This window comes from Ctenocephalides felis, unplaced genomic scaffold, assembly GCF_003426905.1.
Source record: "Ctenocephalides felis isolate EL2017-DRISC unplaced genomic scaffold, ASM342690v1 CF-g0.4_SCAFFOLD_01492, whole genome shotgun sequence".
Taxonomy (NCBI): domain Eukaryota; kingdom Metazoa; phylum Arthropoda; class Insecta; order Siphonaptera; family Pulicidae; genus Ctenocephalides; species Ctenocephalides felis.
In genome coordinates, this window is record NW_020537646.1 from 27,380,668 (window position 1) to 27,393,799 (window position 13,132).

The following is a 13,132-nucleotide window of genomic DNA, read 5'->3' on the forward strand; positions in this document are numbered from 1 at the left end:
TCGGAGCACTGTCTTTGCTTCCTGTTTTCACAAGAAGCCCAAAGCAGGACCGCATTATCTTAAAGCTTGAATGCACAAGATATAAAAAGCTCGATAATAGGCTATTAATTGCCATGGTGACTTTGGTGACATAGAATTTATCTCCCATACATGGTGTTAAATACTATGCTGTCATGAAGTGGCCAAAGATTTCATTTACTTTTATTTTTTGGTAAATGAGATAAATGAATGTAAATTAAATTTACTGAAAAATAAAATATTGAATTGACTATATAATGAGTATAAATTAAATTTACTACAAAATAATTGCACCCATTGTGTTAAAGTTGTCTGATATTAATAACCATGGTCATTATACTTCTATGGTTTAGAATAAATCTCGTATATATTAGTGTTAAATTGCTTATGGTCGCTAAATTATGCATTAAGTTTTATTTTTGTTAGTTATATAATTAATTAAATATAAATCAAATATCCTAACTATCATAATATTTTTTACTAAAGTACTTCAACAAGTATATCATGGTTATTACGTTGAAACTAATTGTATAAATCAGACACTATTTATCACGGAAACTTTGAAAACTAATGGACAATTTTCCCGTAAAACAGACAAATGCAATGGCAAGGCTATGTTACGTTGCGTTTTTCATATAAAAAGGTACTAAAAACTGTAAAAATGCTATGTATTTTATATGCGATTAGCCTTTTTACACATATCATGAAGATGCACTTTATCATAAAGATTTTTTTAGGTTAGGTTTTATATCTAAAACGAACAGAATTTGTCAGTACAGCAGGCACATAGCATATTAATAGTTTTTAGTACCTAGTACCTAGTAGATAGTATTATGTTGCGTTTTTCATATAAAATGGTACTAAAATCTGTCAAGATGTTATGTATTTTTTGTGCGATTAGCCTTTTTACACATATATCTAAGTTCTCGCATATATTACATCACATCATGAAGATGCACTTTATCATAAAGATTTTTTTAGGTTAGGTTTTATATCGTTATAACGAACGAACAGAATTTGACAGCATATACAGCAAGCACACAGCATATTGATAGTTTTTAGTACAATTTTATATGAAAAAACGCGGAGTGACATAACTTTGCTATTACATTGGTCATAGGAATATTATTGATTCATAAAGTTAAAATCAATATAAGAATATATCTTCAATGCATTACGTTGAAAGTTGAAAACCCTAATTTCATGCAATGTACTGAAGTTTTGATGTGATTTTTTTTTAATTTGATAAAAAAATTCTAAATATAGTTATTGCAAACATAACAACAAACACACAAATACCACTCTTTTTACCTATTATTTAAAAAATGTTGAAATGCTTTAATTTAATTGCACGACTTTTATCTTTTGGCTATGTACGAAAAATAATCGAAAAATTAGCAGTACGAAGCACATTCGAAATAATTAATTTTAAAATAAAAAAATAAATTTAAAACCAATAAACTATTTAATAAATATATTAAACAATGTTAATATTAATATGAAATATAAATGTTTAAGTATTATTAGTAATGTTTTATTATTACTATTTATTCAATGTCATAGTTATGCACTTTTCTAAAATAAGGTGTCGCCATCATTGATCGACTTTTATCGATTAGGTGTTTATATGAATTCCTTATAAAAATGTTTTTTGATTTGTTTGAATTGATTAGTAGAAATAAAATAATTTTATAGGAAAGGTCTTTTCCTGTTTTCATAATACAGAAATTGCTAACGTGCAGACCAAAAACGAATTCATACAGAAATGATTGACATGTATACTATAAATAAAGGATTGTTCTATTTCATAAAAATTTATATACAAAGTTAGATTATGCAAAAAATTCTAATTAAAATTTAAAAAAATATTTCCAAACAGTTCATTTACAATCCGTAAATATCTCAATTAATAGAATAGATTATCGATAAATTGATATTTCTATTTTTGGCCTGAAATATGAGTTTCTGATTTATTGATGGTATATTTTCTTCGACTCTGATAACTCGCCGAAGAAGAAAGATACCCCAGCATCACTATTTACATAGCCGGCAACCCTTTTTGCATTTATAACGCAAGTGTATAGTACTCCGGATATATTTATCTAACGGTCTGTTTTCTAATTAATTAACAGAAAAACTAAACAACAAACTCCTCAACTCAAAAAGCTATCGGAGCGCGATTTCTTCGAAGCAGCTGGTTTATCTTGGGAAATATCGGACAAGTTTCTTATAACTCATAATTATAATAAAATACGTTTTATATTTATATAAGTTACTTACGAAGCGAATGTTCAATAAGGTATACGTGGCATTTTGTAAATAATCGACATAATTCATTCAAATTGAGAACTTTGAAATAAAACTTTGAAAATTTTGAATAAAAAACGCAAAATTTTGTTCCCATCCTTTGTTTTAAATTTCATCAATCTTTAATAATTATGCTTATATTGCTGTTAGAATATTTGTTAAGACTGTAAATAAATTTTTATTAGGTGTAAGTGGCATTAAGCCTAGGAAAGTTGCACGAACTTCCCAAAATCTGTAAATAAACCATTCAATCTATAAATATTTGAATTGAATGAATCATATAAATTTCTAAATCCTTCATAAAGCATTACATAAAAACTGCTAAGTATAATATATTCAAAATTTCTGAACTGAAAGAGTTGATCAAGTGAGTTTGATAAAGATAAATTCACTGAAGCTTTAAGTGCTTTAGACATATTGAAATTGACTTATCTATTTAAATTTAATTACACGGTCAATTTTGGTGAAATAATTTTCAAGTAGATATACGAGAATCGTCACCAAACCAGAATAATTCGTGGAAATGAAATGAGAATGAAATGTTTTTAAACCATTCAAATCGTTTTATGTTTTGTACCAAATAAAATGAAGATTTTGAGCAATTAGCAATATAGTTCAACATATGTAAAATATAAATAACTAACTATAAACATATACAAGCTTTTATGAAAAACTAAATCACTTTAAATTTATTACAGATTCCTTGAATAGTTATATGGAATAATATAAAATAGTTGTGAATAAAGTTTGCTACAAAAAACTTCGATTTTCATTTGATATATTGCCTTTGAAATTTCACACACACAGATATATATATATATATATATATATATATATATATATATATCGTGTATGAAATAGAACTTGGCAATATGAAGGAAGTGGTAACTATGTTCAATTGAAGTCAAGCGGCAGAATATAATGATGTGAACCCAAACTAGGTTCAAAATATATGTACATAGATGTGCATATAGATACTCAAACACAACCCGTTTGAAACCAAACTAAAACAACATATTGCTTTACCTACTAATTTAACAAATGGACTATATAAATAAATGAAATAAATATTTCATTTGATATCAGATAAAGAAGTTTTACTGATATAGATTATAATTCTACTCACGATATAATTTGATTGTCCCGTCTGTGTCACCTAAAGAATTTTTTGCGACGCATTTGTAAGCTCCGTAATCCGTCGATGTGACATCCTTTATTGTCAATTTCATGACAACTTTGTAAGCATTATCCATGAGAGTTGTTTCAAATCTGCCACCTATAAAAATATACATATATAATCCACCTATTACTAAAATAATGCACCTATATGACGGATTATATATGACGGATATAAAATTTTCAAAATAGAAACTAGTTTAAAACTTCAGTTGGAAAAAGGTGTATGAGTGTTAAACTCATAAAATAAGTACCTATAAAAAGCAAATACTTGATAAATTTTTCAATATAGAGTATACAGAAAATTAAAAGCTGAGATGTTTTGAACAGAAAAATATATGTAATACTAGCAAACCGGGCGAACTCCGTTTTGCCACCAGATGGTTTCAATTTATGTAACATTTTGTTTGGTGATAAAAAGATGAAGAAAAAATTTGCACAATACACGTAATTAATTTGATGGTTTCCAATTGAAATGTTAGAAAAGGAATAACTTAATTTTTTTTACTTTTTTGCACAATTTCACAGTGAACACAATGCCGGTTTGTCACATGAAATTAACTGAGCAGAGAACAATGAGTAGCCGTCAAACGAATGATTAGCAGTCAAAAAATATTAGTTTGTATTACATGCTAAGTATCAGAGATGGAAGAAAAAGTGTTTTCCGCTTTTCTTTTGAAATCTGTCTTCAATTTTTTTTGCTATAAACCTCGCGGGGCCGAGACCTTTGCAACGAATGCAAAATCGTCGAAATCGGTTCGTGCGTTCTGGAGTTATATCGTCAGGAAGGAAAACCCGACTTATTTTTATATAATAGATATGTAAATTCCAAAAGTCAACTATAAATAAAAAATAAAATGATTGTGTTGTTTTATCTTAAATTTGCACCATGGTAGAGCAACAATGACATCAATAAATAATTAGCATAGAAGTAAAAACATAATAGTTCAATTTAGACTTTATCAATCTATATCTGATTTCAATAAAAAAAAATCTAAAAAAGTAATATTTCAACATTTAAGGAATTACCCAGTTACTATTAAAATATTCTCTAAAAATTAATATTTATGAGTACCACTACTTTCTTTTGAAAAAGTACTCAATAACAGGAAAACTATATAACTTTAAATTACATTCAGTTTTTATTGTTTTAGTGTTGAAAAGCACAAGTGAAATTTTTATTCAAGATCTCAATGATTGCAGATTCAATGCATATCGGTCTTGATATACCTTGATAGTCCAAATAGCACTCTATTGAATCTCTAAATTCGCTATTTGCATGCACACAAACGTTTAATAAATAGTGTCAATTTGTAGTAATAAAACCTGCTTTAGATTAAACCAAATCGTAACATAGAATAATTGTCCGGAAAATTATTTAGTAATTGAAAACAGTTAAATTCGATTACCGTGCGCAATTATTTCGCCTTTCTCTCTCGTCCAGTAGTTTATAGATTTTGGATAAGCTTCTGAATGACATTCCAATGTTAAAGTCTGACCTTCGGAGGCACCCACTAATTGATTCTGAATCCAGATCATTGGAGGAACTAAAAGACAAAATTAATAATATTATAATAACTAATTGCTTTTTTTATTTTGTACCAAAAATTATAGAAGTAAATATAGAAAATTGTTATTTTTACATCTAATTTCTCACATAAAAAATACACATAAATTTAAAAGAAGTGTTAATTAAAGCAAGGATGATTAAATCATTTTTGTTGTTTCTAGACCATTGAAAGAAGTCATTACATTGTACTTTGTACTTAAACTAACAGAAAAAAATCTAACTTACAATATACTATGAATTATTTATTGCACTGTATAAAATTATATTATTATGTATTAGACGTTTGATATTTATCATATATTCAATATATTAGAAGTTTAATTGAAAATAAAATTTAAAAAACTATTTTGGTTACGATATTAGTGGAAGAACTGCAATATAACATTAATGATATTGCAAGAAAATCATTACATTTTAACTTGTAATAAAAAATATAGGTAAAATTTGAGTTAACTATAAACTATATAATGTTTATTGCATATGAACAATATACCTGTCATACCAGTGAATGAGTGGTTATAAATCAAATTTCGGCAAAAATGTCTCAAGTGATGTTATTAACTATATCTCTGAAAATAGTTATTAAATTGCAAAAATCAAGCCTTTCAAGCCTTGCAAAATAGTAAAAACTAATTTAACCACACATTCACTGGGATAACAGATATAATGTTAAATAATATATTTGATAAAGTTTTAGTTTGTGTTCCGAGTTTATTGGATGAACTGGAACATGAAATTAGTAAGATTATGTGACAAGCATTACTAGTTTATTTTCACTAATTTTTATATAAAAAACTTAAACTTACTGTAAACTGTACACGATTTTGTACTTTTTTGGATAAAAGTTATATATCACGTTATAAAAGATTTTTAATTTTATATTTTTGACAAAAATGTATTGTTTCTTGATGTAATTTATTATTTATTACTATTATTAATAAAATATAAATTTTATTTTATGTTATTTTAACACTAAACATACCATAATGGGTCAAATAACCCATTTTGAATTTGTGCATTGAAAATGCACGTATAATTTCATTGCGTTTGCACATGACCTTTTTTAGGTAATTAAAGTACAGTTATAAAAAAAAATTTTTGTTTAGTTTTATTTATTCCTTCTTGTATACCGATATCTACCACAATGGGTCATTTGCCCGGAGAGAATTTTTTGGTTTATGAGATTGTCGAGTCATATTTGTAATCAGTAAGTTGCACATTCTTCTAAAAACACTGCTGCGTGAAGTAGTTCAACGAAAGCAGCTCAGAATAATTTCAAGAAAATATTAAATTTTAGATTAAAAATAGCTTTTTATTGTTAGAAAAAGTGGCAGAAATTGAAAGTCTTCGTAAGTACCTAGCTTATATTTTATTTTGATAGCTATAGTAATACAGGTTATTTTTTTAAAAGACAGTAGAAGTTCTTAGAAGATATAAATAATATTGGCGAAGAGTTTTCAAAAATTAGTGAAAATGAGTTTTCTGAAAATGAAGATATATTGGTTGAAAATAAGAATGAGTTTGATTCAACAGATACTGACGATGAAGAGGAAAATATTGTGAATGTATAGCGCAATCCGAGTTAAAGATCAAAAATGAAAATTTGCGTAGAAACCACTAGTGTTCAGACTATTACTTTAATGCTAAAAAGGGCAAAAGACTGCTGCTTTCCTAATGAATGCACATTTCTTCATAAATATAATTTTTTAATAATATATTTTACCATAATAAATAATAATAAAAAATAATTATATAGTTACAGTGTACGATAAGCATGACCCGCTTGCTAACAGAGGGCGGCACGCCGTTCGTTGCAATACAAAGGTAAGGCCCCATGTGCAGTCGGTTCACCCGCGTTATACTAAACACTGGCCCTTCGACGCTCAAAACACCTGGAAGGAAACAAAACAATTAATTATGATGAATCGAAGGACTATTATAATTTATAATAGTAATACATTTACTAAATCACTATGATAGAGGGTCCATAACTTATATTACCACAATAATATTATCGAAATGATAAAATAATATATAAATCCACTTTTATTGGTCTAACTTTAAGTATTTTATTTTCTAAAAACCAGAGATCAAATACAGGTTTTCCCTCATATAATAGTTTTCCCTCATATAATAGTATAAATATATTTATAAATAAAAACATATATGAAATGGGGAGTAGCACTACTTTTAGATTTCTATCAAAACTGTTATTTTATATAAGTAATACAATGTAAAATAGAATAGCTGATTAAATTAATCGGCCAGCGGTGGCGATATCGGTTATAGCGTGGGCTAGCAGCAACTAGTCCCAGGTTCGCTGGTTCGATTCCCGCTACCGCCGTAGCCCGACATCAGGCAGCTTTGATGTCAAATTTCCACTTAGGGTTATCGATCACAATATAATTCCAAGTGGAAATCGTCCTTCGTCATAATAGCTGCAACACCCAATCACATGTGAACAATTAGACGTAAGAGCTAATATCAAAAATATCCCCCACTTAAAAGAATGGTAAATCGATGGATTGCCTCTCATGAAATAAGTAGTCATAAGTCTTAACCAACAGCTTATAAAACATATAAGAGTTCTGATTGCTAAATTACACTAAAAAAAATTAATATGTCAAAATCAAACAAAGAAAAAGATAAAATTTTGAAGCAGACCATAAACTAATACATCAAGATCTTAGTATTCTAATTGTGGAAAAAAAATAAAAATTTCTGCTTCAGATACAAGGCACGGTTAAGCCGACATCCAAATCAACTAGCATGTGACCTGCTCAAGCCTTCACCACCAAAACGTATTAAAAAAAGAAACTGTAATGAATTATTACATCAGTTTACGTAAAATTTAATGCTATAATTAAAGAAGGTGCTATCACAGAATAGCTATCCTTCACAAGCATGAAATTCAAATTATCTGTAAAATTAGCTGATTTCAATTATCTGTAAAATTAGTCATTTCAAATTATCTGTAAACGTAGCTGAATGTACTTATTGTATAGTTTGCTATCTGAAATAAAACTACAGTTTGCTATCTAAATGTCAGACATATTGTTAACGCCAAAAAATCAATCTTAGTCTAAAAACGTTTATATACAATTATTTCAATACTTTCATACATGATAGCAATGATAGAACCTAATTCTTAAGTTGCTATTTTAAAATATAAAATAACAGAGTTCTTTTGTATCGCATTCATTATATTTTTTTTGTCAAATTTCATTTGTTAAACTTGCGAAAATGAAGATAGAACATTAAATATTAGATGCACTAAAAACAAATATCCTATTGTACTAATCATTTTTCTTATAGATGAAAGAAAACAAATAATTAATATATCACCCGTAGATCCAATATAGTTTATTTATAAATTTTCTTTTCTCCATATTTGTCTTTAGTTTTTTATATTAGCTCTAGTAGATACGCCATTCTCTGCTAAATGTAATTATTTTTATAGATTGCATAATAAAAATAAAATAAAATAAAAAAAGAACTAATAAATACAAGACTCAACAATGACACATATATAGTATAACTTTTGCTCAATATTCGAATTGTTAATTAATTTAATGATCTATTAATAAGCTAGTAGAAGAATTATTAGGAGTTTTAAGTTTTGTTGTTAATTTTAAGTTTATGTTAAATTAGTTGATTTGAAGTTTATATTACAGATATCACAAATTACTTTTGTGATTTACACCAAAATTATATATATATATATATATATATATATATATATATATTATAATATAATATATACGCACGTACTGATAATAAATACCAAATATAATTATTCCAAGGAAACTAGTGAATCAATGATAATTAGTGAATCAATAGTCTTAATTTCGACGTCTCATCAGATACCTTTCAAAATGTGCACTATCGAATTTGGTATTCCAATAAGCGCATAGAGCTTTGGAAATAACCAGAATTAAACCGTTCCAAATCCGAGAAGTAATCCTCCACATGGCCGGTGGATAGATAGGGACACAGTCCAAGCAATTCGCGATCTAACGCTGTTTGCAACCTATCATATACCTACGTTATTCTGAAATCTAGAGATATTATAGTCATACCCGAAGTGCAATCTGTGACCTGAATATTTGAATTAATCCTGGACTGTTCGGTAAGCCTGCAATAAGCTTCGCCAAATGTTGAATCTTACACGAACAAGGGGATGTGCGCATTCGTGTAGGCATCGTGTTTATGCTACAATGATTCATTGCATGGCAGAGTGTGCAGTTTATTTGCTTGTGCAAAATTACGAAGTAATCTTTAGTTTGTAAATAATTTATTTCTAATTTACTCAACTGTGAAATATATCGTACTTAATCTTTTTGATAGTTACATCATTTACAAAGCTGCTAATTATTATATCATTTTATTAACAACGTCGACTGTTGACTACGAGAGTATATCGCACTAGGATACCAACTACGGGTTATTTTCTAATAATACAATGTGATTAAAACGTGTTGCTATTTTTGACCAGATTTTTTAAAATTGCCTCGGCAGTCAACGTGTTAATATAAACGTAAAATTAATTTAATGATTACAATGTCATTTTATAAATATCAACAAATTAAACATTTAATCTATTGCAAAAAAAGTTCTGTTTACCATAAATCATTATATGTTTTGTGAACCTAATAATGTAAAATTTACCTTTACGCTGTGTGTAACCATTAAAGTATCTCAAAACATTAATAACCATATTTTAATTCAGATACATATCTGAAAGCAAATCAATCTCATTGTTTTTAAGCTAAATTACCAGCGACTGCGTTTTACAATTTAGAAAATATTTTGAAATCAAATACAATAGAATTTCGTTAGTCCGGCTTACTGGGAACCCATCCCTTTCTCGGACTATCGAAAATTCCGGACTATCAGCCATAATTATAAAAACAATTAAGTTAATAATTAAATCACGAAATCAGTAGGAAATACAAAGCAAAACAAATAAGGGTTTTATAATTTTTTCTCCATAATTTATTTAATTTATATAATTTGTATTATCAATAATGTTTCGATTATTTAATAATGAATTGTATTTTCATCGTAAGATAGATATACAAAATTCTTTAATTAGTCACATGTTCTTTATGTAATATAATATTAAATAAATAAATCTTCTCAAACAAAAAAACAACAAAGCGTATTTTACATTTATTATATTTTATATATATATATCTATCAATTTTTGTTTAAATTTTTACAAAAAACAAAATTTTCATGATTTTTAGCCGTTCGATGATTTCTAGATTCAGATTTAGAGTTGGTGTTATGTGCTTTGGTTTCTCTCCTTTTAAATATCAAAGCTTAAATTTTGAAAACATGGACACATCTAGGTGGTTAAATGTACTGATAAATGTGTATTGTGCTGCTGTAATCAGTAGACTAACTTAAAAAAAAAAAACGAAGTCTTCATAGAACGTAGGGGCTACGTATTTCGTAGAACATACTTTGTTCATGAACCTAGACGCTACTAAATTTACCATGGACACGACGAATTTCGAACAATTGTGCGTCCTTGCAAATGATTCCGAACTACCCTAAAAACTTTCCAATAGTTCTCGAACATTTTTAATAGCTATAAATGCACATTTTTGAAAAAACGAAATTTTAGAATAAAAGCCGGACTATCAGGCATTTCGGACTGGTGCATGCTTCTACTAAAATACATTGTGATAAACCATAAAACATAATAAATTTATTAATTTTGCTTAACTTAATGTCATCATTATGTATTATAAATGGATTATCAGATGTGGAAATTTATATTATTAGTATCAATTATAAACTTCAAGTTTTACAATTAATAAATTTGCTAATAAAAAACTACCAAAAATAGTCTAAAAAAATATTATTTTGGTTTTACCATCATTTTGAGACATCAAGGGTATCAGTTCACCGCCTTCTCTCCGCCAAACTATGGTTGGTGTCGGTGACCCAGTGGCGGCGCAGCGTAAGGTCACATTGCTACCTTCACGAACGACCATATCTGCACTTGTTGGATAGTCTAGAATATCAGGCGGCACTGAAAAAATAAAATAAAAAAAATATTACCATTTGTATATTTGATACCAACATAAGCTAATTTGTGTATTTTTGGTTTATCAGAAAAATGTACTGCAAAAAGATGTTTTTAATTATATAGACTAATTAAAACTCATGCAGATAAAATGCGTTTCAAGTCCTATTTTACTACTACTTGGATTAGTGATTAAACAATTACCAACAACATCTAGGTATCCGACTTGGCTCTTCATGGGATCAGTGTTGATCTGACACATGTACCATCCTCGATCGGACTCTCGAACGTCCCTCACCCTCAGAAGCCACGAAGTGCGTTCCGAGTGCAGGACGCCGATACGATGGTTCTTGGTTATCACGTGGCTGTGGATTGTCAGAATTGTTTGGGTGTCCACTCGTAACCAAGCCACCTGTTGCAGAATATCATTATCAATATTGGAACATCAGTGAAAAATCATCAAAATAATACTTATAGTAAGTATCTCATATAAAACTTAAATTAATTTTTTTTTAATTTATATGAGTGAATAAATTTGCTAATAACAAATTAATCAATTATATGTAATATCATTCTTATATTTTGATTGATATTTAATGAGCTCCAATTAGGTTTCATTAATAGATATAAAGTAACGCTTTATTGTTATACAAATAATATATTTACAAGTGATAAATAAATGTGATAAGAATATTAGCTATAATATAAAGAAATGCAATTTGATCAAAGGCGTAGTTTTAGTTTGAGATTCGTGGAAAGATGGAAACTCAAATCGAGAATTTTTGTTGTATTTTGCTTTAGTTCCCGCTAAAGTAAAGAAGCAGGGTAAACTAACAAAAATTTGGAATTCTCAATAGTGACCTAGCCTTGAAAACAACAATGTCAAAACAGGTTTGCCAAATTTTGTTCTGGCGACATTTCATTCATTTATTATTATTATTATTATCTTACTATTTCTATTATTGTTATTTTGTTATATTTTATTATTTTTCTAGTATTATTTTATTATTCAGAAATTTTATTTATATTATTCATTAATTTTATTTTTATTATTATTTGCTTCTACTTTATATTAAATCATCATATTACGGATATTATTTTCATGTAAATTATATCCTTTGCACTCATATTTATTTAAATTTATGTTATTATTTATCAATATTACTAGATGTTAATTATTTAACAGTTGTAATAATTATTGAAATTTAAAAAAAATCATTCGAGGATAAAGCAGATTCAACAGGAATTTCTTACTTCTACTCTTATCGGCTAATCTAAGTTTGATGTCTAAATTGAACAACTAAAAAAATCAGACAAAGCAGTCGATCGATGTATCGATTTTTATAAAATTCTTTGTATGGTAAACTAATCAATTATTATGATAGTGTCAAATAGCACTTGTTTCAATTTTTTGCTAATAAAAACCAGTAGTTTTATAAATGCTAAATGATGATGCTGCTTGAAAGACGAAAATGGAAAATTCATTACAGATTAAAGTTTTATAGTTTCATGAACAAATGGTCTTTGATTTTCTTAATTAATAACATATATTCATATTATTATAACAAAATTCTGCACTAACTTAGTTGCAAATTTAATATTTATGATAATCCGCGTGAAATGCATTATAATCATTTTTTATTAAAATATCTATTTTTCATAAATTTATTCATATTACTGTAATAAACAACTATATTTTTAATTACCTAACTACATCGTTTTACAAGAGTAAAAAAACAAGGAGCGTGAGATGTTGCAGACAACTTTAATTACGTTATAAAAATAAGAACTCTACAGAGCAATAAATTTTACAAGCAGTGTTTTTTTAGGAAAATATTAACATTTTAGTTTTCTTTTAACAAACATGTAGTCTTATTTTTTTTACATTTTAGGTTTACAATAGACACGTTCGTTAGTGGCAAGATTGATTGGTCCTGGATCAGAGGTCCTTGGTTTGATCCTGCTCCGAACAGCCTGTTATCAAGCAGTAGTGATAACAGTTTTTACTTGTAAATATAGAAATC

At 27.6% G+C, this 13,132-nt stretch overlaps 1 protein-coding gene across 1 annotated transcript in view; it reads right to left on the reverse strand.

The window, feature by feature from the left end:
• The window catches only part of LOC113371104 (opioid-binding protein/cell adhesion molecule homolog), a 353,176-nt gene that overhangs the window by 14,931 nt on the left and 325,113 nt on the right, over positions 1 to 13,132 (reverse strand). Inside the window, exons 4-8 of the mRNA XM_026611749.1 lie at positions 11,313 to 11,520; positions 10,956 to 11,114; positions 6,832 to 6,963; positions 4,911 to 5,048; positions 3,452 to 3,601 (exon numbers count right to left, since the gene is read on the reverse strand). Coding sequence (XP_026467534.1) covers positions 3,452 to 3,601; positions 4,911 to 5,048; positions 6,832 to 6,963; positions 10,956 to 11,114; positions 11,313 to 11,520 — 787 coding nt within the window. The remainder of the gene's footprint in view (positions 1 to 3,451; positions 3,602 to 4,910; positions 5,049 to 6,831; positions 6,964 to 10,955; positions 11,115 to 11,312; positions 11,521 to 13,132) is intronic.